Source organism: Pan paniscus, chromosome 3 (assembly GCF_029289425.2).
Source record: "Pan paniscus chromosome 3, NHGRI_mPanPan1-v2.0_pri, whole genome shotgun sequence".
Lineage (NCBI taxonomy): Eukaryota > Metazoa > Chordata > Mammalia > Primates > Hominidae > Pan > Pan paniscus.
In genome coordinates, this window is record NC_073252.2 from 774,741 (window position 1) to 797,038 (window position 22,298).

Below are 22,298 nucleotides of genomic sequence, written 5' to 3' on the forward strand. Positions count from 1 at the left end.
GCGTGCATGTGTGTGTGTCTGTGAGCCCTACTGGATCCAAGCCCCAGCAGGCAAGGATTGCACCTGCTTGCTCGCCATGCTGTGTCTCCCCTGGCACAGCGCCTGGCACGTCATCCACGCTCCATGGATATTTGTTTCGATGCATGCACAGGTGCACCCCCATAGCTCTGTGACTCTCTGATAGGCGGTGGGGTGTGGACACAGGCGTCCCCCCATCCAGGGTGGTGGGTGTAGCAATGAAGGATGCCAGCCCTGGAACCAGACTGCCTGAGTTTCATTTGCAGCTTTTACCCACTGGCACTGTGGCCCAGGTGCGTGACTCACCCTCTGTGTCTCAGTTGCCTCCTCTGGATAACAGTTCTGATGCTCATCCCTGCCTCATAGGGTCATTAGGGAGGTGAAACGAGCGAGCCGCCTAGTGTTGCTGGCTACTGGCACTTAGTGCAGAGCACCTGGTGCCGGCAGCAGTGGGGTGGGCCTGCAGGCATGTGGGTTCACGCTTAGGGACTTGGTGCCTGCAGCAGTGGGGTGCGCTTGCAGGCATGTGGGTTCACACTCAGGGACCTGGTGCCGGCAGCAGTGGGGTGGGCCTGCAGGCGTGTGGGTTCACGCTTAGGGACTTGGTGCCTGCAGCAGTGGGGTGCGCTTGCAGGCGTGTGGGTTCACGCTCAGGGACCTGGTGCCTGCAGCAGTGGGGTGGGCCTGCAGGCGTGTGGGTTCACGCTCAGGGACCTGGTGCCGGCAGCAGTGGGGTGGGCCTGCAGGCGTGTGGGTTCACGCTTAGGGACTTGGTGCCTGCAGCAGTGGGGTGGGCCTGCAGGCGTGTGGGTTCACGCTCAGGGACCTGGTGCCGGCAGCAGTGGGGTGGGCCTGCAGGCGTGTGGGTTCACGCTTAGGGACTTGGTGCCTGCAGCAGTGGGGTGGGCCTGCTGGCGTGTGGGTTCACGCTCAGGGACCTGGTGCCGGCAGCAGTGGGGTGAGCCTGCAGGCATATGAGTTCATGCTCAGGGACTTGTGCCACAGCACCCTGGACCTCAGTGGCTTGAGCGCCTGTAGCAGCTCTTTCACTGCTGTGATAGCAGGCCTGGGGCATGCAGAGCCACAGGGTGGGGCGAGCCTGCCAAGAGGCACAGCTGAGACCCTTCTTGGCATGGCTCTTCTGGAGTAGGAAGCTCACGTCAAATACCGAGGGGGTCTCGGGAAGGAAGTTGTTGCTTTGCAGACCAGTCTAATCACAAGTGAGTGTGGTCCCGGCAGAGGCTCACGCATCAGCCAGCTCGGGAAAGAAAGGACATCAGCTGTGCCATGAGCAGCATGGCACTGTGGTCTAAAAGAGGGTGCCATAGCAGAGGGGCAGGGCTCCATCCAGAGGCAGGGCATCCATGCGCCCAGCAGAGCTCACCCTTGTGAGCAGAGAGGGCTGGAAGCTCCTCTCTCTTTCCAAAGAGGTTGTAAGGAAGTAACCCAGGCTGCAGAACGGGGGACGTTAGAGGTCGGGAAGGGCCAGTCTGCACTGGGGAAGTGGGTGTGGCAGAGAAGGGTCAGGCCGCTGCCTGCCCAGTCCCCATACAGTGCTGTAAGGGTTAGAAAGACTCTAAAACCTGACTGTTGACATAATGCATTTCAGGATTGTTTTTATATTGCACGTTGACAAGAAGGAGAGAGTGGAAAGAGACAGAACAGGGAGAAGGAAGTAAGAGCGATGAGGGAGGCAGAGAAAGAGGCCAGGCAGCACAGGGGTCAGTCACTGCCATCCGCGGGGTGTATGCCAAGGACCAAGGCCTGCATCGCCGGAGGGCAGATGGATGCACATTGGCAGCTTTCCCAGCTTTACAGAAGGCGTTGCAGACCCCCCACCCAAAGGAATGATTGATCTTCATTAAGCGTCAGTTCTGAAAAGTGAAGGCTTTGCGGTGTGCCATGCATAACCGAATACTTTGAGATTATGTATATAAATGTATGTTCATGGTGTGTGTGTGCGCCTGTAACCTTTCTGTCTTCTTAATAGATCCTGGGTTTGAGCAGTTTAAAATGTCAGAAAGATTGCATGGGAACTGGATCAGACTGTACTTGGAGGAAAAGCATTCAGAAGTCCTATTCAACCTGGGCTCCAAGGTTCTCAGGCAGTACCTGGATGCTCTGAAGACGCTGAGCTTGTCCCTGAGTGCACAAGTGGCCCAGTACGACATCTATTCGATGATGGTGGGGACTGTCGTGGTTTTGGAGGTACAGATGCTCACACAGTCATGGCTCAGGTGTTGCATTGATTTGATAACTCAGCCAAATATTTATAGTTTTAAATATATATATAGGTGTTATTAAAAATGGGAAAATATTAATTTTCTTGTTTAACTCTTTCGTGGTGTGTCCTGATTTGTGACAAGACCCAGAGTATTGTCAGTGTCAATTGGCCTCACTCAGTATTGCTGCAGGTGATAAAAAAAAATCACGCCATGCATTTTGGGGCAGTTAATTAGGAATCATCTTTTCCTGAGCTTGCTTTTCTGTTTTTACTGTGTGGACAGCTGACACGAGAGCGGGAGCTGGGCTTACTTTTAAGTGGGTTTCTCCAAGCCCAGCAGTCTGTGGATGCTGCTGTTTCTCTGTTCCAGGTTCTCACCCTGCTCCTGCTCAGCGTCCCACAGGCACTGCGCAGAAAGGCTGAGCTGGAAGTCCCACTGTCATCTCCTGGGTTTTCTCTGCTCTTTTATTTGGTGATCCTGGTTCTTTCGGCCGTTCACGTCATTGTGTGCACCTCAGCTGAAAGTTCGTGCTACTTCTGTGGCCTCTCGTGGCTGGCGGCAGGTGGGGTGATGGTGCTGGCCTCGGCGCTGCTGTGTGTGACTGTGTCTGTTCTGACCAACGTGCTCGTGGGTGGAAACACCCCAAGGAAGGTACGTACGGCTGGTTCCTGGGAGTGTGACGTGGTCCTTCTGCTCAGGTTGTTCTTGTTATTTCAGGCTGCCTTTCGTTTACCAGACTCTGGTTGAACACCTGGTGTGTGCCAAGTGCTGGCAGTGCCCTGGACAGGGGGCCTCAGGGAAGGACGTGGAGCAGCCTTATCCCAGGCCTCTGGGTGTCCCGACACAGGTGTTCACATCTGTGCTGTCAGGTCAGATGCCTCAGTTCTTGGAAAGCTAGGTTCCTGCGACTGTTACCAAGGTGATTGTAAAGAGCTGGCGGTCACAGAGGAACGAGCCCCCCCGCTGAGGGGGTGTGTGAATCAGACAGCCTCCCAGCAGAGGTGTGGGAGCTGCAGCTGAGGGAAGAAGAGACAATCGGCCTGGACACTCAGGAGGGTCAAAAGGAGACTTGGTCGCACCACTCATCCTGCCACCCCCAGAATGCATCCTGCCTCATCAGGTCCAGATTTCTTTCCAAGGCGGATGTTTTCTGTTGGAATTCTTAGTCCTTGGCCTCGGACACCTTCATTCGTTAGCTGAGGAGTGGTGGTGAGGCAGTGAGGAAGAGGCGGATGGTCACACTCAGATCCACAGAGCCCAGGATCAAGGGACCCACTGCAGTGGCAGCAGGACTGTTGGGCCCCCACCCCAACCCTGCGCAGCCCTCATCCCCTCTTGGCTTGAGCCATCAGAGGCCCTGTGCTGAGTGTCTGACCGAGACACTCACAGCTTTGTCATCAGGGCACAGGCTTCCTCGGAGCCAGGATGATCTGTGCCACGCTTGCAGCTCGGGCCCATCTGGGCTCATGCTCTCTCTCCTGCTGTTGAATTAGTACCTAGCTGCATGCAGTATGTAGTTACCAAAAGAATAAATGGCAATAATTGAGTCGTCATCTTTACTTTTGACTGCTTTAAGTTAGTATATTTAAGAGACAGTACTGTGATGCCAACTTTGTCATTTCAACAGAATTAACCATTTTAGTGGAAACGTTCTGGATTTCTAGAATATTCCTGGAGAAATTCGAGGTCTGGTTTGGTGGGATGTATTATTGAGGTTCTTTGGTTTCAAGAAGCAGGCACTGGCGACATGCATCTGAAGACCTAAGCTCTTCCAGAGCCTGGAAGCGGGAGCGTGGAGGGCCGGGTCCAGGAGCCTCTGGGCAAGCTCTCTGGGCTGCACCACTGCCCAGAGGGTTCTGACCATTTTCAGTCTTTGTCACTCAGCTTGGGACTTGGAGTCCAGTGTGAGAACAGCTGGCTGGCCGTGCAGTGTCCGGCTCTCCTGCCTGGGCTGAGGGCATCTCCACTCCTGCAGGCTGCGTCCCAAGAGGAAGGTTCCTGCCGTTGGAGCAGAAGGGGGCTGTTCCAGAGTAGGGGCCCAGGTGCTGGGTGTGAGGAACAACGGTGTGTGTCCAGGGCATTCTCTGCTGTGAGCAAGGACTTGACATGCAGCAAGATGTGTGTCGTTATCAGACCATCTCTTACAAAGTGCACTTTCCTTTTCACAGAACCCCGTGCATCCCAGCTCAAGGTGGTCAGAGCTAGACCTTCTTATTCTGTTGGGGACGGCGGGCCACGTCTTGAGCCTGGGCGCCAGCAGCTTCGTGGAGGAGGAGCACCAGACCTGGTACTTCCTCGTGAACACCCTGTGTCTAGCTCTGAGCCAAGAAACCTACAGAAACTACTTTCTGGGAGATGACGGTGAGCCTCCGTGTGGCCTCCGTGTGGAACAAGGGCATGACGGGGCCACAGCAGCGTGGCAGGACGGGCCTGGCTGTGATGTCCTGGAGCGAGACAAAGGCCACGGAAGCCCCTCTACCTCCGAAGTGCTCAGAGGCCGCGAGAAGTGGATGGTGCTGGCCAGTCCATGGCTAATACTGGCCTGCTGCCGGCTGCTGCGCTCCCTAAACCAGACAGGTGTGCAGTGGGCTCACCGGCCTGACCTCGGCCACTGGCTCACCAGGTGAGAGCGTGGGCCCGTGGCCACAGGCCAGACTTTCTATGGCTGATTGGTCACCTGCCAAGCTCTTCTTTTTCTAAATTGAGACCATTTTTCATATTAAGAATGGGATAGTATTTGAGATCTGAAGAACTGGGAAAATACACTAAAACTAGTGTTTTACTGGATACTAGAATCAGTGTTGAGAAGTGAATTTATTTGGGGGCTAGCCTAACAGGTTTCATTTATTAGTGCTGAACCACTGTAACTGTTCATGATTAAAAACTTGTGTTTCAGTGATCATTATATAGTAAAGATGCTATGTGGGGGTCAAGCTTGCTAGTGGCTTGTTCTGGACGCCTTGTCCATGCCTGGGCTGTGTGCCCCCCGCCCATCACTCAGTGTCTGCCTGTGTCAGGCCATTCGTGTTGCTATAAAGAAACACCTGAGGCCGGGTCACATGTAAGGAAAGAGGTTCATCTTGGCTCTCAGCTCTGCGGGCTGCACAGGAGGCATGGTGTCGGCATCTGCTCCTGGAGAGGCCTCAGGAAACTGGCAGTCATGGCGAGGGCAAAGCAGGAGCCAGCACTTCACGTGGCGAGAGCAGGAGAAAGAGAGGGATGAGGGGGGTGTCCAGCACTTTTAAACATCAGCTCTCTTGTGAACAGCCACAGCGAGAATGCGCTCATTACTGCGAAGATGGCACCAAGCCATTCGTGAGGAATCTGCCCCCATGACCCAGACATCTCCCACAAGGCTCACTTCCAACACTAGAGGTTCAGTGTCTTTTTTTTTTTCTGAAACGGAGTTTCACTCTGTCACCCATGCTGGAGTGCAGTGGCACGATCTTGGCTTACTGCAATCAAGAGATTCTCCTGTCTCAGCCCCCTGAGTAGCTGGGATTACAGGCGCCCGCTACCATGCCTGGCTAATTTTTGTGTTTTTAGTGGAGATGGGGTGTCACCATGTTGGCTGGGCTGGCCTTGAACTCCTGACCTCAAGTGATCCACCCACCTCGGCCTCCCAAAGTGCTGGGATTACAGGCGTGAGCCACTGTGCCCAGCCTGAAGGTCCAAGTTCAATATGAGATTTGCAGTGGACAAACATCTAAGCCATGTCATTCCCCCAGACCCCTATCCTGCTGCTGATGATCCCCAGGGCAGCAAGAAGGACGGGGTTAGCCAGGCAAGGCAGGCGCAGCCTCTGTGGGCCAGCTTTGCCCTTAGCAAAGCTCCTCTCTCCTCCCCATCCTCCCTTTTCTCTCTCCTCATCCTGAAGGGACAGAGCCGTGTGGGGGAATTCAGCCACCTCCTGAGCCTTTCATTGGCGACTGGAAAACCACCTAGAAAGTATAGCAGATCATTTCAAGCAAGGCTCGAAATAAGTAGAAGAAACCAGGACAGAAAAATAACTAAGATTGGCCGAGACTTAAATTTTAATTGTCTGGCAGTGAAGACTTAGGAAACTAAAGCAAAAGAAGCAGCATAATGAGAGCATCTGCGGCGAGAGTAACAGCAAGGGTTGCGGTCCCGTCACTGCAGAGAACTCCTGTAAGAAATGGCAGCAGAAGGAAAAGGGAAATGCCTAGTCCTAGTAATGAGGGCACTTCCAGTTAAATGACAGGGTGTGACTTCATACCTGCTGAGGCAGAGAAGCAGAATTGAATGACGAGACTCAGTCTTGGTGAGCACGTGAGGATTCCTGGGGCCACGTTAGTGGCACAGTTCTTTTGGAAGATACTTGTAAGTTTACATCAGAAGCTGCGAAATTACAGATTCTTCTGATTAAGTAATTCTTGTAGGAGGCTAAGCATTAACTAAATTACGAAAACCTCGGTTAGCCAAGTCATCGCAGATGGGTCCTTCTATCTGCCTGCTGTGTGCCTATACGTTTCCTTTCCAGAGAAGCCCCGGAGAGGGGACTTTGGTTGGTCCCCATTCCAGAGGTGAGGAAGCGGAGGGGGGACGGGCTGCTGGGAGGTTGTGCGGGGCACGCCAGCATCGGGGTGGGATCCCAGGCATGTAGAGCAGCCTGGTGTGTCAGGGAGCTCCGTGTCCCGGAATAACACTGTGACACCTTGTTTCTTACTTTCCTGGAAAATTAAAGCATTAGGAAATAATTGGCTGGCTTTCCACCCCACATGCAAGAGCCACCCCCAACCGCATTATCCGCGGTTTTGCTTACGCGAGGTCAACCATAGTCTGAAAATATTACAGTTATTTTGAGGCAGCCCACATTCATATAATTTCTATGACAGTAACAATTATATTGTTATAAATGTTATTTTATTATTATAACAATCCTGAAGATTGTGTAAAAACACGTGCCATTTAAAAAGCAACAATACACAGACACCCAGGTACCCCTTCCCGGGGTGAGGCCCAGTCTCCCCCTGTCATCCTGGGAGGCTTTGAAGCGGGAGCTGCAGTGAAAGAAACAGAAGGGAGCCCGGCCTTCCCCACCCTCACACAGGCCAGGGCTGGCTGGTGCTGCACCAACCGCATCGCGGTCGGGACTCCGGGCTCTGCCCTCTGACAAGCCGTCAACCTCTGCACCATCTCCTCACCCAGGAGCGGGTGGCAGCAGACCCTGTGAGGCCGTGTGAGTCTAGGGACGTATCATGCGTTACTGAGTTAATGGGAGAAGGCAGGAGAGGGGAGGTGAGCTGGTAGGTGCAGGGCTGACCCTGAGAGGGTACCAGGGAACAAGAAGACGGTTTCTATTTGTCACCGCCTGGCCTCTGGGCATCCACATCTGATGGTGGGAGACCCGTTTGTGAATGAGAAGTGAGAGTTCAAGTTAACTGTCTATTTTTTTTTTTTTTAAATGAGTTCTCACCATGTGGCCCAGACTGGTCTCAAGTTCCTGGCCTCAAGCGATCCTTCCGCATTGGCATCCTAAAGTGCTGGGATTGCTGGTGTGAGCCACCACACCCCACTGAGGTTGACCATCTTTTATTTGTTACACTTTAAGAACCTTTGTTTGAAAATAAAAATCAACAATTTCATGTAATCTTTGGTTTTTGGGAAAATCAGCTATTTTTTAATACAGTTCTTTGAAAGCCACTTGGTGTAGATTGATCTTGTCGCTGTTTGTTTACGTAATGCTGGCATTTTCCATCTCATTTCAGCTCTGACCACAAAGCGGAGCTCTCTGTCCTGGCTGCCCTCTCCCTCCTCATAGTTTTTGTGCTGGTGCAGAGGGGGTGCTCCCCTGTGTCCAAGGCTGCCCTGGCGCTGGGGCTGCTGGGCGTCTACTGCTACCGGGCGGCCATCGGGAGTGTCCGGTTCCCGTGGCGGCCGGACAGCAAGGACATTTCCAAGTAAGTGCGTGGCGGACACGGGGTGCATAGAGCCACTTTACTGTTTGATGAACTGGCGGACACGGGGCGCGTGGAACCACTTTACCCTGATGAACTGGCAGACACGGGGCGTGTGGAACCACTTTACTGTTTGATGAACTGAGAAGACCAAGCCAGTCTTCAGAGCATTGGAGTTTGGTGTTTGTGAATTGTGATTGTGTCAACAGCTACTGGAGTGTAACTAAGAAAACCTCAACCAGCTGCGTTGTTAGCACTTTTTATGTTTTATGTGTTACTTTTAGGAGAGAAATCACTTGGAAGTAAGATTTTTTAAATTTAAAATAAAACCTTCAGGGTGTGTGATGGGACAGACAGATGAGCGTGAATCGGTTTCTAAGTTAGTGGCAGCACGTGATGGCCAGGGTTCTGTTTTCCTGGTCAGGGTGTAATTGGTGATGAGGATGATGAGTGGATGTTTCCCAGCAGCTGGGAAATGAAGCTTGCTGGAAAATCAGACCGTCCTCGTAATTTATAACGAGCCCCCATAAGGGGCCAGGAGCTCCTATTGATTGGCGGGAGGGCTCAGTCAGGAGGACCATTTTATTTTCTTTGTGTCAAAGCAACTGTGTTTCTGATTTTAATTGTGTTGTGGTGGTGAACACAGGAGTGGGATGAGCAGAGGCCGTTCTGGAGGGCAGCTTGTAACATGTGGGTGACCCTCTATTTAAATTTAAATAGCTGTTTCCATTTATCTCAAGAATATAAGCAGAGGCAGGAGCCTGGGATGGGACAGAGGCATGTCCACTGAAGTGTCCTTCACAAAGTGTCCTTGCAAAAAGGAACAACCAGGGTAATTATCCAGCAGCAATACAGTGATCCTCCCAGTGAGGTCGGTGCTCTGACAGTGACCGTCCCAGTGAGGTCGGTGCTCTGATAGTGACCCTCTCAGTGAGGTCGGTGCTCTGCAGAGGGGTCTTCTGGCTGTTAGGCAGCCTATTTTCACAGAACAGAAAAGCATGTTGTGGAACAGTGGGCTGTAAAATGGTAGTATGACCCCAGCTTACTAATTGTGTACCTGTTTTTTTTTTCATACTTATATGAAAGACTACATACTTAAAATACTGGTGATTATATTTAGGACCTGAAATCATAAGATTGTGGTCTTGCTTTTTACTTATTTTTGTATCTTAGCGATGTCTAGAGTTAATAAGTGTTGCTTTTCTAATCACAGCAAGTCAAGGTGACTGCTGAGGGCTGTGGCCAGCCTGAGGGGTGGCCGTGGGGCTCCAGGGGCACCCCTGGAAGTACTTCCTGGCTGAGTGGGGAGTAAGGGGTGGGAGTTAGGGTGACCTGAGGCCTGGCTGAGGCAGTGAGAGTGTAGCAGGCCGTCATACGGGGCCGGGGCCTGGGGCAGAGAGGATGCTGACGGGCAGGTACCAGCGGTGTTCTGTGGAGATGTCTCAAAGGCTGTTGACTTTGGAATCTGAGACTTTGGGCTCATCCAAATGGATGTTACATTTGCGGGTATGTGTTTAAGGTGCAGCGTATGAATAAATTCATTTCCTCACAGATCTATACACTGAATTTCAGCATCACTCATCTCAAGACCTTGGCCCTCTTCCCTTTCCTGGCCTGCTTCCTGCAGCATGTAATTTGCTAGTGTCCAGAACTAGCCAGTGTGCCTTTTCTTTCCACACGCACTGCCTGGTTCACCTTCTTCTTGTAAAGTGCCTCCGTCCTTTGTCCCCATCTGTCCCGATCGTAAATAGGTCCTGGCTACAGAGGCATCCTGGCTCTAGATCATTGTAACAGCTGCCGCTCTCCTGTCAGTCCCCCGGGCCCTGCCATCCACTGAGAGTCTGAAATCCTTTGCACTCAGTTCCTGACTGTCCTCCACTCAGAAGCCCAGGGATGGCTGGAGTGGAGGTGGAAGCAGGGTGGGCCTGGTTGAGCAGGATCAGACTCTGCCCGGCCAGGGGAGGAGGAGGAGGACCCACCAAAGGCCCTGGATGATGCCCCTCCTGCTCATCACCCTGCCTGCCCTAGCATCCTCTCGACACAGAAACCAGTCCCTTTTCTTCTATGAAACTTCTCCAGTGATTGTGACCTTTGCTGATTTCTCCCTTCTTTGAATGCAGATGGGCCTATAATTCACTCTCAACTTAGCACACACCTTGGCCTGTGGGGGTTGCCAGGTACCTGACCCCAGCTCCTCAGCCAGGATGTGGGCCCCTCCTGGCAGCCACACTGCCAGGCACATGGTATACAGTGCTCAGGCTGTTTGAACTAAACTGATCAAAGTTTACTTTCTTAATGTACAAAGCTTTCTAAGAAAATCTAATATAGGAAAATTCAGTTTTCACAATATTATGATATTAAAAATTATGATTATTTTAAATGATCAGATTTGCAGGCTGTGTGAAGCATTTCATTTACAAAATTTATTTAAAATATTATGTTTTAGGAACATACGTGTTTTGTAAGATGAAATTTTTTGGTAATTGTATCCTTTACAGATAACTATCATAAGAGTACTTAATTTTACTGAGCTTACTGTGTGCCAAGCACTCCCGGCATTCCCTTGCTTAATTCCTAGGATGACTTTGTGAAGTGTAGAACCATTTTCTCTCTATTTCACAAATAGCAAAGCTGAGGGTCAGAAGTCTTGATTGACACGCCCGAGTAGGAGAGCTAGTGAGCAGAGCAGCAGGGCTCGGACTGAGCAGAGCTCTGCCTTTTCTCAGAGCCCGCGGGTTGGATGACTGCACCATTGCACGCGTGTGTGCCTGTGAATGTGCGGGTGCTTATTTACCTATAACTGCATGTATGTGTACCTGTAAATGTGCAAATCCTTCTTTAAATCTGCTCAGTTGTGCAATGAACATTTATGAACTTACAGCAGTTTCTTAGAGTTGACTCTTATACTAGTGCGTTGGGTTTTTTTTAATTAACTGCAAAGCAGGCGGGCCACAAGGGCACCGCTTGGGTCGTGCCACCAGATGAGCCAAATGAGCAAGATCTCCCCGAAGCCAACCCCAGCAGAAGAGTCTGCACGAGGACACACCTGTGGGCCTTTGGCGGCGGCTCCTCAGGGCTGCTGTGCAGAGGAGACATGCCCACTGCCATGACAGGACCTGGGGGGTAGGGAGGGTGCCGCGGCTCCTTTAGTCAGCAGTGCTGGACATTTACTGGTTCCCTGGGTAGATAGGTGTGTTTTTCATGGGAAAATGTTTTTGAATTTTTCTCACTGGTGCTAATGAATCTAACTTGTTTTGCTCTTTTTTAGGGGTATTATTGAAGCTCGTTTTGTTTATGTCTTTGTCCTTGGCATTCTGTTCACGGGCACCAAAGACTTACTTAAATCTCAAGTCATTGCTGCAGACTTCAAACTCAAGACTGTAGGTTTATGGGAGATATATAGTGGATTAGTTCTTCTGGCAGCCTTGCTCTTTAGACCACATAATCTTCCGGTCTTAGCATTTAGCCTCTTGATTCAGACTCTAATGACTAAATTCATCTGGAAGCCCCTGAGACACGATGCAGCAGAGATTACTGTGATGCATTATTGGTTTGGTCAAGCATTCTTCTATTTTCAGGTAGGTTTTCATTATTATCATGGGTAGTAGACTTCATGTTTTACATATTTATTTTAAATTTTTCTTTGAGAAAATGTTCCCATAAGTTGGAAAGTGACTGTCAGTGTGGCATGGTGAATTATGCTGAACTCTCGTGTATTTTATAAGACAAAGTACAGCCGATTGTTTAAGACAGACGTCCCAGGTGTGGATGTGTGGGTGCTTAAGACAGCAGACTGCTGCTTTGCTGGGCCAGGCCTGGGTTTATTTATTACAAGCAGTTCAGGAAGCACAGACATCACGTTGTTCACTTGCTTCATTGATGAATGTAATAATTGTTCTCGTTCATGCCCTTTGCCCCTGGTGTCAGGGCTGTCCACACTGGGGACCATTGGTGCCCCCATGATTATTAGCTCCCTGAAGCCTGGTGGGTCGTCAGGGCTTCTGTCCGGTGTTTAAAGACCCATCCCAGACAAGCCCAAACCACCTCAGTTTGAAGAGACATAGAGGGACAGGCAGACGGGGCCTCAGAGGGATCCAGCCTCATCCAGCCTCCTGGCAACCTCAGGAGAGCAGGCACAGCCCTGCTGGTTCCCTTCCAGCCCCGACTCCCAGGCTGAGTCGCTTTGCACCAGCTGAACATCGTGGTTGCATTTTGGTCTCTACCGTGAGGTCTGTATTTTCTTGGTGTGCACCGGTGTCTGCCTGTCCACTGTCTCGTACCCAGGAGGCATGTGCAGTTCTTTGTGTCCCTACAGGGCCTCTCCTCCATCCTCTTCTCCTTTCCTGGCGCTCCCAGCCTTTCCCATGGAACAGCCCACAGTTGCAGGATTTTCTGTCTGTATGTCTGTCCCCCTGATCCTGAAGCCCAAAGGTGGTAGGCGTGAAGTTACAGAAGTCTGTGTCTTCAGGTACAATGAGTAGGTGGCCAATGGCCAGCTTCTTAGCCCCGTCCTGGTGCTTCCCCGACCCTTCTCATCCGCTCAGGCCCCTGTCCTCCTTGTACACAGCTGCAGCTCTCCCTGCCATGTCCACACAAGGCACAAGGGTGTCCCCAGCAGAACTGCAGGCCTGGGATGCTGGTATCCAGCACGTTCAAGCTAGGCGGCCTCCGGCAGGCTCTTGCCACACCTTCGTTTCCTTATCTGTAAACCAGGGATAGTGGTCTCCCGGCCTCCCCAGGACCCAGCCCTCCCTGGTCTCCCCACCTCCCCGTGGCCCCTGTTTTGAGGCTGAGTCCGCTGCCCCTCAGTGTTAGATCTCCTCGGAGAGGAACCTGTGGCTTTGCTGCCCATCCCTGCTTCCTGCCCTCGACTGGGCAGTTCCTTAACAGATCAGGGATCAGGAACGTGACTGCCCTTGCTCATCTGCTGGCCCTCCACATTTGCCCAGTCCCTCGGTCTCTCTGCCTCCGTTTCCTCCCAGTTTGATGAGGATAATCACGAAGCACATCAGGACTGTTGGGTTAGATGAAGTCATGCAGGTAAAGCTGCTGTGCAGCTGCAGGCATGTCAGCATGGCTGGCAGTCTCTGTGCCTGGCTGAGCCTGCTCAGAGCCACAGTGACCTCCCAGGTGTCCTCCTCCCCTGCTCCCGTCGTGACATCTGGGACTCTATCCCCCTGCCGCCCTCCAGGGTCTCCTGCTGCTTCTGCCTGTTTGCTCTCTCCTCAGTCTCCCTGCAGAAGAGCTTCCAAGTGGAGGAGTCACATGACTGGGGTGGCACCGTCAAGGAGAGGCAGTAGCCGCGAGTCCAGTGGGTCTCAGGGCAAGCCAAGTCAAAGGGCTGGGGCCTAAGACAACAGGGATAGGAGTCAACGCACATCTGTGAGATGCTGGGGAAGCAGCATCAACATGACTTGGGGACCCCCTGGGCCCACAGCTCTCTGCATGGAAAGGGAGGAAGGAGCCAAGCTGGTGAGCACCCAGCCAGTGTTTTGTGGACATGAACAGTTCTGGTTCTGGAGAGGGATCTTCGTTGGGCTTGATAGAGACATGTGCTTTCGGACTGTAGATGTCATGAGTTTCTGAGGAAAGGTCAGCATGACAGGCAAGTGACAGACATCAGAGTCAGTAAAGATGGAGCGTGGAGAGGCAGGGCCTGGGAGTGGAGAGGCGGGGCCTGGGAGCAGAGAGGAGGGGCCTAGGAATGGAGAGGTGGGGCCTAGGAGTGGAAGGGTGTGGTCTTGGAGTGGAGAGGCGGGGCCTGGGAGCAGAGAGGAGGGGCCTAGGAATGGAGAGGTGGGGCCTAGGAGTGGAAAGGTGTGGTCTTGGAGTGGAGAGGCGGGGCCTGCGTGGAGAGGCAGGGTCTCTCAGAAGACCCCTTTTTGGGATCCAGAATCACTAGGAGCAGGGTAAGCTGTGTGGCATCAGCGCTTGCATCCTGCAGGGAGTTACCTACCAGGGCTGGGCCGGGACTGGCCAGAACCTTGACAGATGAAGTTTGACCAGAGCAAGTGAGTCCTCATGGTCTGATACGTAAGCCAGATGTGAGTTACCAATTTGCACCAGGGGCTGTGCTCCCCCAGTGGCTGGCCTGCCCTCCACCATATAACCCACTGGCAGCACCTCACCGTAGATGGGACCTGGCAGGGTGCCTGTTCTAGTCTTCACCCCAGCTCCCCCCTTGGCTGGGCCCAGCAGCTGGCCTCTCAGGGCCCTATGTGCCCCTCGGATGGGGGTCCTTGAGGGGAGCTTCATGTGCTTGTCTTAAGTCGATGGGTCTGGACAAGGGTCTTAGATGTGGCACAGTCAGCCAGCCGGTCTGTGTGTGCGTCCCTCCTCAGAGGGGGCCCCAGCTTCTGCACGGTCCGCTCACGTGCCCTTCCGCAGCCTGGGCACTGCAGGCAGGGGGAGGGGCTGCCACCCAGGCAAGGCCAGCTCGGCAGTCTGAAGGAACGGCTGGGCAGCCACCTCTGACCACACGTGTGTCCGTGCCGGCGTGGTTATCTGGGCTGCCTACACAGTTCACGCTAACATCGTGGCTCACGCTGACATCGTGGCTGTTGATGCCACGTGTTGTGAGGCCTGTGTCAGCTCTTCTCCTGTATTCCAGGGCAACTCCAACAACATTGCCACCGTGGACATCTCCGCAGGCTTCGTGGGCTTAGACACCTACGTGGAAATCCCAGCCGTGCTCCTGACAGCGTTTGGGACGTACGCAGGGCCTGTGCTGTGGGCCAGCCACTTAGTGCACTTCCTGAGCTCAGAAACACGCAGGTGAGGCGCCTCTCTGCCGTCAGCACAGTTCTGGGGGCCGGCTGCCTGGTTTTAAGGGTCGTACTTTGTTCCAGATGCAAGGGGGTCTAAGCTCCATGGGTCCAACAGTCTTTTCAACAGTTTTCTTTTCCTTAAATAGGGAACGGTCCAAAGCTCAAGGGCCAGAAGCCGGCCTGAGGTGTCCGTGTAGGGCCAGGGTCGGGTCTGACGGGGCCTCGCCGGGCTCCCCAGGGTTGGGTCTGACGGGGCCTCGCTGGGCTGCCCAGGTCACACCAGCACATGGTTTCTAGAGACACAGGAAGGAAAATTCCTTTTCCCGCCACTCCAGGTTTTTCTGTTTGCTGGTGGCCAGATGGAGGGCGGGTCGTCCTTCCCCTTTGGGGACATGAAGATAAAAGACGGCTCTCGGCCCCCAGAGACCCTGCTGGAGCGCGCAGGACCCTGGAGAAGGCTCCTGGCCAGGGCCGTGGCTCTTCTGAGTCGTCCTTGAGCAGCTGGGGGCATGTCCCTTCCACACATACGCTGATGATTTGGGTTGGAAAAACAGGGTGGGGGGCACAGGGAAGTTCAGAGACGTGAGCCCCATCCCCTGTCGCTGAGAAGTCCCTTCAAGCTGCGTCTGGCCTGCCCTCCATGCTCTCCTGCCTGGTCCACCTCGTTCCCTCCAGTGAGCCTGAGGTCTCCTCTCCAACACCCACCCGTCTCCTGGCAGCTTTGTGCAGAAGTTCCACCGGGGGGACCCCAGATCAAGGGTGCAGTGCAGCCCCTCATCCACATCCCCATCTCCTGGCAGCTTTGTGCAGATGTCCCCGGGGGACCCCAGATCAAGGGTGCAGCCCCCCATCCACATGCCCGTCTCCTGGCGGTTTTGTGCAGAAGTTCTCCCGGGGAAACCCAGATCAAGGGTGCAGCTCCCCATCCACACGCCCGTCTTCTCTGCAGCGTTCCCACCGCCGCACACACACTGCTTCCTCATCGTATGTTTCTTGCTCCCCTAAGAAAGGAGGCTTTGTGAGGCAGGGGCTTCACCAGCTCTGTTCACCATAGCAGCCTCAGTGCCTGGCCTGGCGGAGTCAGGTGCTAAGTGGAGTGCGGCGGGGGGGGGTGATTCTGTACCTCCCAACTTGGTCTGGCAGAGACCCCAGGGCCTGCAAAGTTATTCGACTCACATGTGCCTGGTTTTCCCATCTGTAAAACGGGAGTTGCTGGGAGCTCAATGGGGGACACTTGGAAGCGTTCTCAGCCTTGGAGGGGCTAGTGGCCCCTGCGGCATCTACCAGAGTGCCCCGTGCTCCACGCTTGTCCCTGCTGCCAGCCACAGTCACGAATCCCCGCAGCGCCTATGCGTTTCTGCGTGTGCTGAAACCGCGCACCGCGGCGCGGCCTCCTCCCGGGCAGGCGAGCGTCTGGGACACTGACTGGACCAGCCTCCCGCACTTGCTGGGTGGCTTTGGGCAGGTCAGCCAGAGCTTTGCATGTGCCCTGTGGTGACCGGAGGCCCCAGTCCTGCCGGGAGCCCCAGGGAGCGCGCTGTGGCCTCTCCGCTGAGCAGTGAGGCTGGAGGGCTCCTACGTCCTCCCATGACGGAACCGTCGCTCTCGCGGTGCTGACTGCTGAGCCCCCGTGCCAGCCCTCCCAGGACACTTGGAGGCTTCCCCTGCCGAGCTCCCGGCGACTCCACAGAACATCTGCACGTTTCTGTGGCCCCGCTCCGCCCTCTGGCTTCTGCTCCACAGCCTCCTTCACCAGGTCATCCTCTCAGCTCCACCCAGGTCCTCTCCCCGCCTCACTCCCCTCCCCAGACCAGCTCCTGAGACCCAGGCCACAGGGACCCTTGGCCTTGCCTCCAGACCCAGATGCCCAGCCCCCTGTCGACATTCCGCAGAGGTGTCCTCGGGCTGACAGGACTGAGGAGCCCTTTACAGGACATGCGGGCAGGGCCCACGCACCCAGGTACGCACACCTGTGCCTGCCTTTGAGCTTTTCCCACCCTGAAAGGAGCCCCTCGCCGCTCACGTCCTGTGTTGAGGCTCTCACAGCATGAGTGCTTCGGAGCCAAAGGAACCGTCCACCATGGTGGAAGTCTTCATGCCCCGCAGACTCGGCGGGCCCGGGCTGGACCCCTCAGTCGCTCACAGGTTTCCGTAAGGGGTCGGGGGAGCATTGGCCTTGCTTCAGCAGTGATAGGCGCGTGCCTTCCCACAGCGGACATGGAGCCTTTCCAAGGGGAGAATCGCTCCCTGGCCAGACTGCAAGCTTCCCGGGGACAGGAATGCCTGAGATCCACCTGCCTTTTCTTCAGGTGCCTGTGGACGCTTGACACGCCCACTTTGGGGCAGTCAGTGGACAGACCCCCGTAATTTACAGTCACCGCTGAGCTTGTCATCACAGCAGAAAGCTGAGGCTCTGCGGGCGGAAGCCACCAACAGACCAGCCTGGGAGACACCCACTGTGGCGGCGCTGTGTGGAGACGTCCTTCCAGACTTCGATTCTGCATAAAAACAAACGTCTGCCACGAGACCCCTGCTCGGCGTCCGCCTGTCTCAGCAGCTGCCCTGGGACGTCTTTCTCTGACTTGGTTTTGAGGCCAGCCGCGTGCTCACACTGGTCTTACAGAAACAGGAGACCCCGTCCTCGGCCGTCTGGGGTGGGCTGTCAGCACGTCGTGTGGTCAGGTGTCAGGACAAGCGGGTGTGAGCGCGTGGAGGTGCATCCGCCTCTGCCCTGGAGAACGGATGTGCTACAGCTGTGCGCGGCGTGATCAAGCACCTGTTGGGTGGACGGCACACCTCCCAGTGGCCAGCTGGAGACGGAGGGCTGGAAGTACTTGCCCGGCTCCTCTCTCTGTAGGTTTGGTCTTCGGCCTTGCAGCTGCCCTGGTGCTTGCAGATTGCGGTTTGATGGACCAGGCACTTTTCATCTCTTACATAGCCAGGCACGTTTGTGTTTGGGAGGGAAAAAGACAAATATTAAGTGAGGTGAAAGCATTTTGATCAACTGGAGAGTATCATGATATTTTTCCTAGTCAAGGAGCATTTCTCCTTCATTTTATAAGGTTTTCTTCTTCCCTTTTAAAAGTTTAAAGCATCAAGTTTTACTCATGGTTTCTATTTTGTTTCAGTAGAGTAGGAAAACTATAACCAGGTCTAAATTGTAGACAGAGAAAATATGTTTCCAAAAGGTCAAAAACGTGGCCTTGAGTGGTTGGCGACCCTCTGTTCCAGTGGCTGGCACCCCGGGCTGCCTGCTCCCCTGCAGCGCAAATGGCTCTTTGCTAAAGTGGTGGGAACAGCAGGCCGCCATCTTCTAGGTGGGTAACGCTATAAAGTGTTAAACTGAAGTCAAGGTGGTGCCATATCTAAGCCACAGCTTCCCGCGCGCTGTCTGGGTAGGATGGGGCCACGGCCCACTTAGCCACGAAGCTTCCTGCCCAGTATGTTCACCTTTTCCCGGGTGTTGCTGTCACCAGGAGGTGTATTGAGGACACCTTGGGGTCCACCTCCCTGTGGGGTCCCCGGACTGTGGGGCTGGATACCAAGTGGTGACCAGCGGTACGGGTTTGGGGGACCCGCCTAAGGAGCCAGGGCCTGGCAAGGAAAGCAGTGAAAGGACCAGAGGCACCGGCCACCCACCGGGAGATCCCAGGGTCTGAGTATTTTACTGGAGCACATGGCGGGCTGAGGTGAAGGAGTGTTTGGAGAAGCCAGGAGGAGGAAGGGCCCCTCCAAGGCCTGAGATGGGGAGCCGGTGGGGGGCTGAGGTGAGGCTGTGGAGGGGCCAGAGACAGCCCCGTCCTTGGCCCTTCGTGGCTGTTGACACCCTTTCCTGAGCAGTGAGCACTGAAGCAGGAGCCACTTACAGGACACCCTCAAGTAACACCTGGTGGAGCTGCTGGGCTGACAGGACTGAGGAGCCCTTTACAGGACATGCATGTGGGGCCCAGACACACACGTGCCGACAGGACCGAGGAGCCCTTTACAGGACATGCAGCGGGACCCACACACCCAGACACACACACGTGCCGACAGGACCGAGGGGCCCTTTACAGGACATGCAGCGGGACCCACACACCCAGACACACACACGTGCCGACAGGACCGAGGGGCCCTTTACAGGACATGCAGCGGGACCCACACACCCAGACACACACACGTGCCGACAGGACCGAGGGGCCCTTTACAGGACATGCAGCGGGACCCACACACCCAGACACACACACGTGCCGACAGGACCGAGGGGCCCTTTACAGGACATGCAGCGGGACCCACACACCCAGACACACACACGTGCCGACAGGACTGAGGATCTGGGGGCTGCCCCCGGGCCCTTTCTAACAGAACTTGATCAGAGGTCATGGATGAGGCATGGAAAGTGCCCAAATAATGTAATTTATCATTTTTCAATAATCACAGACTCACGGGAAGTTGCTTTGAGGAAGAGATTTATGTAGTGTGTTGGTGGTTTGAAAACTAGGGGGGTACATTAACATACTTCGAGGGGTGGCTCTTATTCCGAGAATTTGCTCAGCAAACCCCGCTGGGCCAGTGTCCCCAGACCAGACGGTCCTCCACACCACAGCAGGGAGAAAAGCTCAGAACTTGTATTTATGTTTATTTGTATCTCACCCTTTTGTGATTTTCTATTCATCGTTTGTATTTTATAATGCATGTGATATAGTAGCACATGCATATATAATTTTTAAATAACTGCAAAGTCTGGGGGTGCATTTTTCAGAGCTGTTTTACAGATGACGGTGGCAGACAGTGGCTGAGCAGTTGGGGCTGCAGCTCATGTCCCCTCGGGCACCTCCGTGCCTTGTGGAGACTCAGACCTCTGCCCACCCCAGACCAACCACATCCAGATTTCTGTAGGGGGGGCTCCAGAGTGGCACTTCCAGCACATACTGTAGGTGATTTTTACATACAGTCAAGTTTCAGAAGCATTTCTGGAGAGCTCAAGGTGTGTGGGGGGGGGGACATGGTGGCCCTCACCCATCCTTCTTCTGTTTACTCTGCTTCATTTTTCTTCATGAATTTGTCTCTTCCTGACATGTTACATATCTGGTTTCTCCTGCCTCCTTCACTAGAACACAGCCTCCAAGGGGGCAGGTTGGGTTTTCCCGTCTCCAGCGCATCTGGAGAGGCACCTGTCCCAGCACCATAGTGACTGGATGTGTGTGCGGAAGAAGGAACGCGGTGCCCTCTAGTCCAAGGGCAAGAGCTACTGGAGTCTTTTTGAAAATAAAAGTGTTGTTACATGTGTGATATGTGAGTGGCATGTGCTAATACACATTTTCTTTCTTATTAACAGCGGTTCAGCACTGAGTCATGCTTGCTTCTGCTACGCACTGATTTGTTCTATTCCAGTTTCCACATACATCGTTTTGGTGACATCTCTGCGTTATCATTTATTTATATGGAGTGTATTTTCTCCAAAACTTCTCTATGAGGGAATGCATCTGCTCATTACAGCTGCTGTCTGTGTATTCTTCACGGCAATGGATCAAACCAGACTCACACAGTCTTAGACTAAGCTGAACACTGGAAAAATAATACATGCTTAAAGTCTGCTGTTATTCTAAAATGAAAGATATGAATTCAACAAAGTTGATGGATAACTTTAATTTCTTTGACTGCTGTACCTGAATTTAGACTAAGCAGTAAATAGTTTAATAAAAGATCACTTTAATATACAGTTTGTATCATATTTTCCCCCATTGACAATCACTCTAGAAGCTTCTGAACTTTTAATTTCCTCTGAATAAGCTATGGTATGACCCAAATATGTGTGTTTAAATCAATGAATGAAAAGGTTCTGGACTTTGTTAGAGTCCAGGAGCTCTGTGGGAGGAGGCACCCAGATTACCTTAGGGAGCACGGAGCTCTTAGAATCCTACAAACCACTGAGGGCCCCAAGGCGCTTTGGTTTATGAGGGTTACATGTATCAGTGTTTATGGCATTTGAGATGAAAACTAAGATAAAAAAGTATTCATTTATAAGGAATCTATTGCATATTAATATAACACTTGAAGGAAAAGTAACTATATTTTCCAAAACAAAAAAATTCAGTGAGACCCAGCACTTTGGGAGGCCAGAGTGGGGGGATCACTTGAGCCCACGTGTTTGAGATCAGCCTGGGAAACATAGTGAGACCCTCATCTCTCCAAAAACTTCAAAAAATTAGCTGGGCGTGATGGCACACACCTGTGGTCCCAGCTACTCAGGTGGCTGAGGAAAGAGTATTGTTTCAGCCGAGTTCAAGGCTGCAGTGAGCCATGATTGTACCACTGTACTCCAGCCAGGACAACAGAGTGAGACTCTTGTCTTTAAAATGAGAAATAAATGTTTAATGAGAAAAGTGATAATGTTTTACATTTTTACAAACCTCTTTAATGCCTGGCCTAATTGAAGCTAGTTGGATTTTGTGTTTGACCTGTTGTGATATGTGTGTTTGGTTACAATATAAGAAGAAAATCGGCTGGGCAGAGTGGCTCACACCTGTAATCTCAGCACTTTGGGAGGCTGAGGCGGGGGGCAGATCACCTGAGGTCAGGAGTTCAAGACCAGCCTGGCCAACATGGTGAAACCCTGTCTCTACAAAAATACAAAAATTAGCCAGGCATGATGACAGGTGCCTGTAATCCCAGCTGCTTGGGAGGCTGAGGTGGAAGAATTGCTTGAACCGGGGAGGCAGAGGTTGCAGTGAGACAAGATTGTGCCATTGCACTCCAGCCTGGGTGACAGAGCGAGACTCCATCTCAAAAAATAATAATAATTATATATATATGAAGAAAATCCAGCCTCAGATCAGTAGTTGGAAAGAGGAGGCATATTTTAATGTCCTTTTTCTGATTATTGTGGATGTTCTTTTTTGATACCAACACCAAATCTTTTTTGATGCCAACACCAAAACTCAACAAATGTTAGTTTGCTGAAGGTTAGTTGGACAAAAAGAAAAGAAACGAGTGCATATAGAAACTGGTGAAATGCTACTGAGGGCTGTATTCGAATTAATAGAATTGTGCCCACATCATTTTCCTGGTATTTATCTGGTTGTGTAAGATACCATCATTGGGGTGAGGTGGGTGAAGGATACGTAGAACTCTCTATACTATTTTTGCAACTTCTTGTGAGTCTTCAACTATTTCAAAACAAAAGTTATTTTGAAAAAGAAAAGGTTAGCTGCCATGTGGAATCTGAAATCATATCAATGAACTTTCATGTCCTGATGCATTACGACACATTGACCTGTCTTGCACCCTGAATGGAACTTTTGCCCAGATGTGATTCTTAACATCTGCATTGTTGTTTGGAAAATAACAGTTCACTGGATGATAGAAATTTCCAAATGTTGTTCATTATT

The 22,298-nt window shown here is 52.7% G+C and overlaps 1 protein-coding gene across 10 annotated transcripts in view; it reads left to right on the plus strand.

Moving 5' to 3' along the window:
- The window catches only part of PIGG (phosphatidylinositol glycan anchor biosynthesis class G (EMM blood group)), a 40,572-nt gene extending 19,945 nt beyond the window's left edge, over nt 1-20,627 (plus strand). For 3 of the 10 annotated variants that reach the window (XM_003811310.5, XM_034958086.3, XM_034958085.3), the window contains 7 exons: nt 2,009-2,226; nt 2,613-2,894; nt 4,412-4,866; nt 7,973-8,164; nt 11,430-11,739; nt 14,772-14,935; nt 20,246-20,627. In XM_003811310.5, the coding sequence (XP_003811358.3) occupies nt 2,009-2,226; nt 2,613-2,894; nt 4,412-4,866; nt 7,973-8,164; nt 11,430-11,739; nt 14,772-14,935; nt 20,246-20,462 (1,838 nt within the window). In that variant the 3' untranslated portion in view covers nt 20,463-20,627. Of the gene's footprint in view, nt 1-2,008; nt 2,256-2,612; nt 2,895-2,941; nt 3,803-4,411; nt 4,867-7,972; nt 8,165-11,429; nt 11,740-14,771; nt 14,936-20,245 lie in introns of those variants that run through there. The other 7 variants (XM_003811311.5, XM_024928527.4, XM_063603615.1 and 4 more) reach the window with 7 other exon arrangements.
- Nucleotides 20,628-22,298: the final 1,671 nt, after the last annotated feature.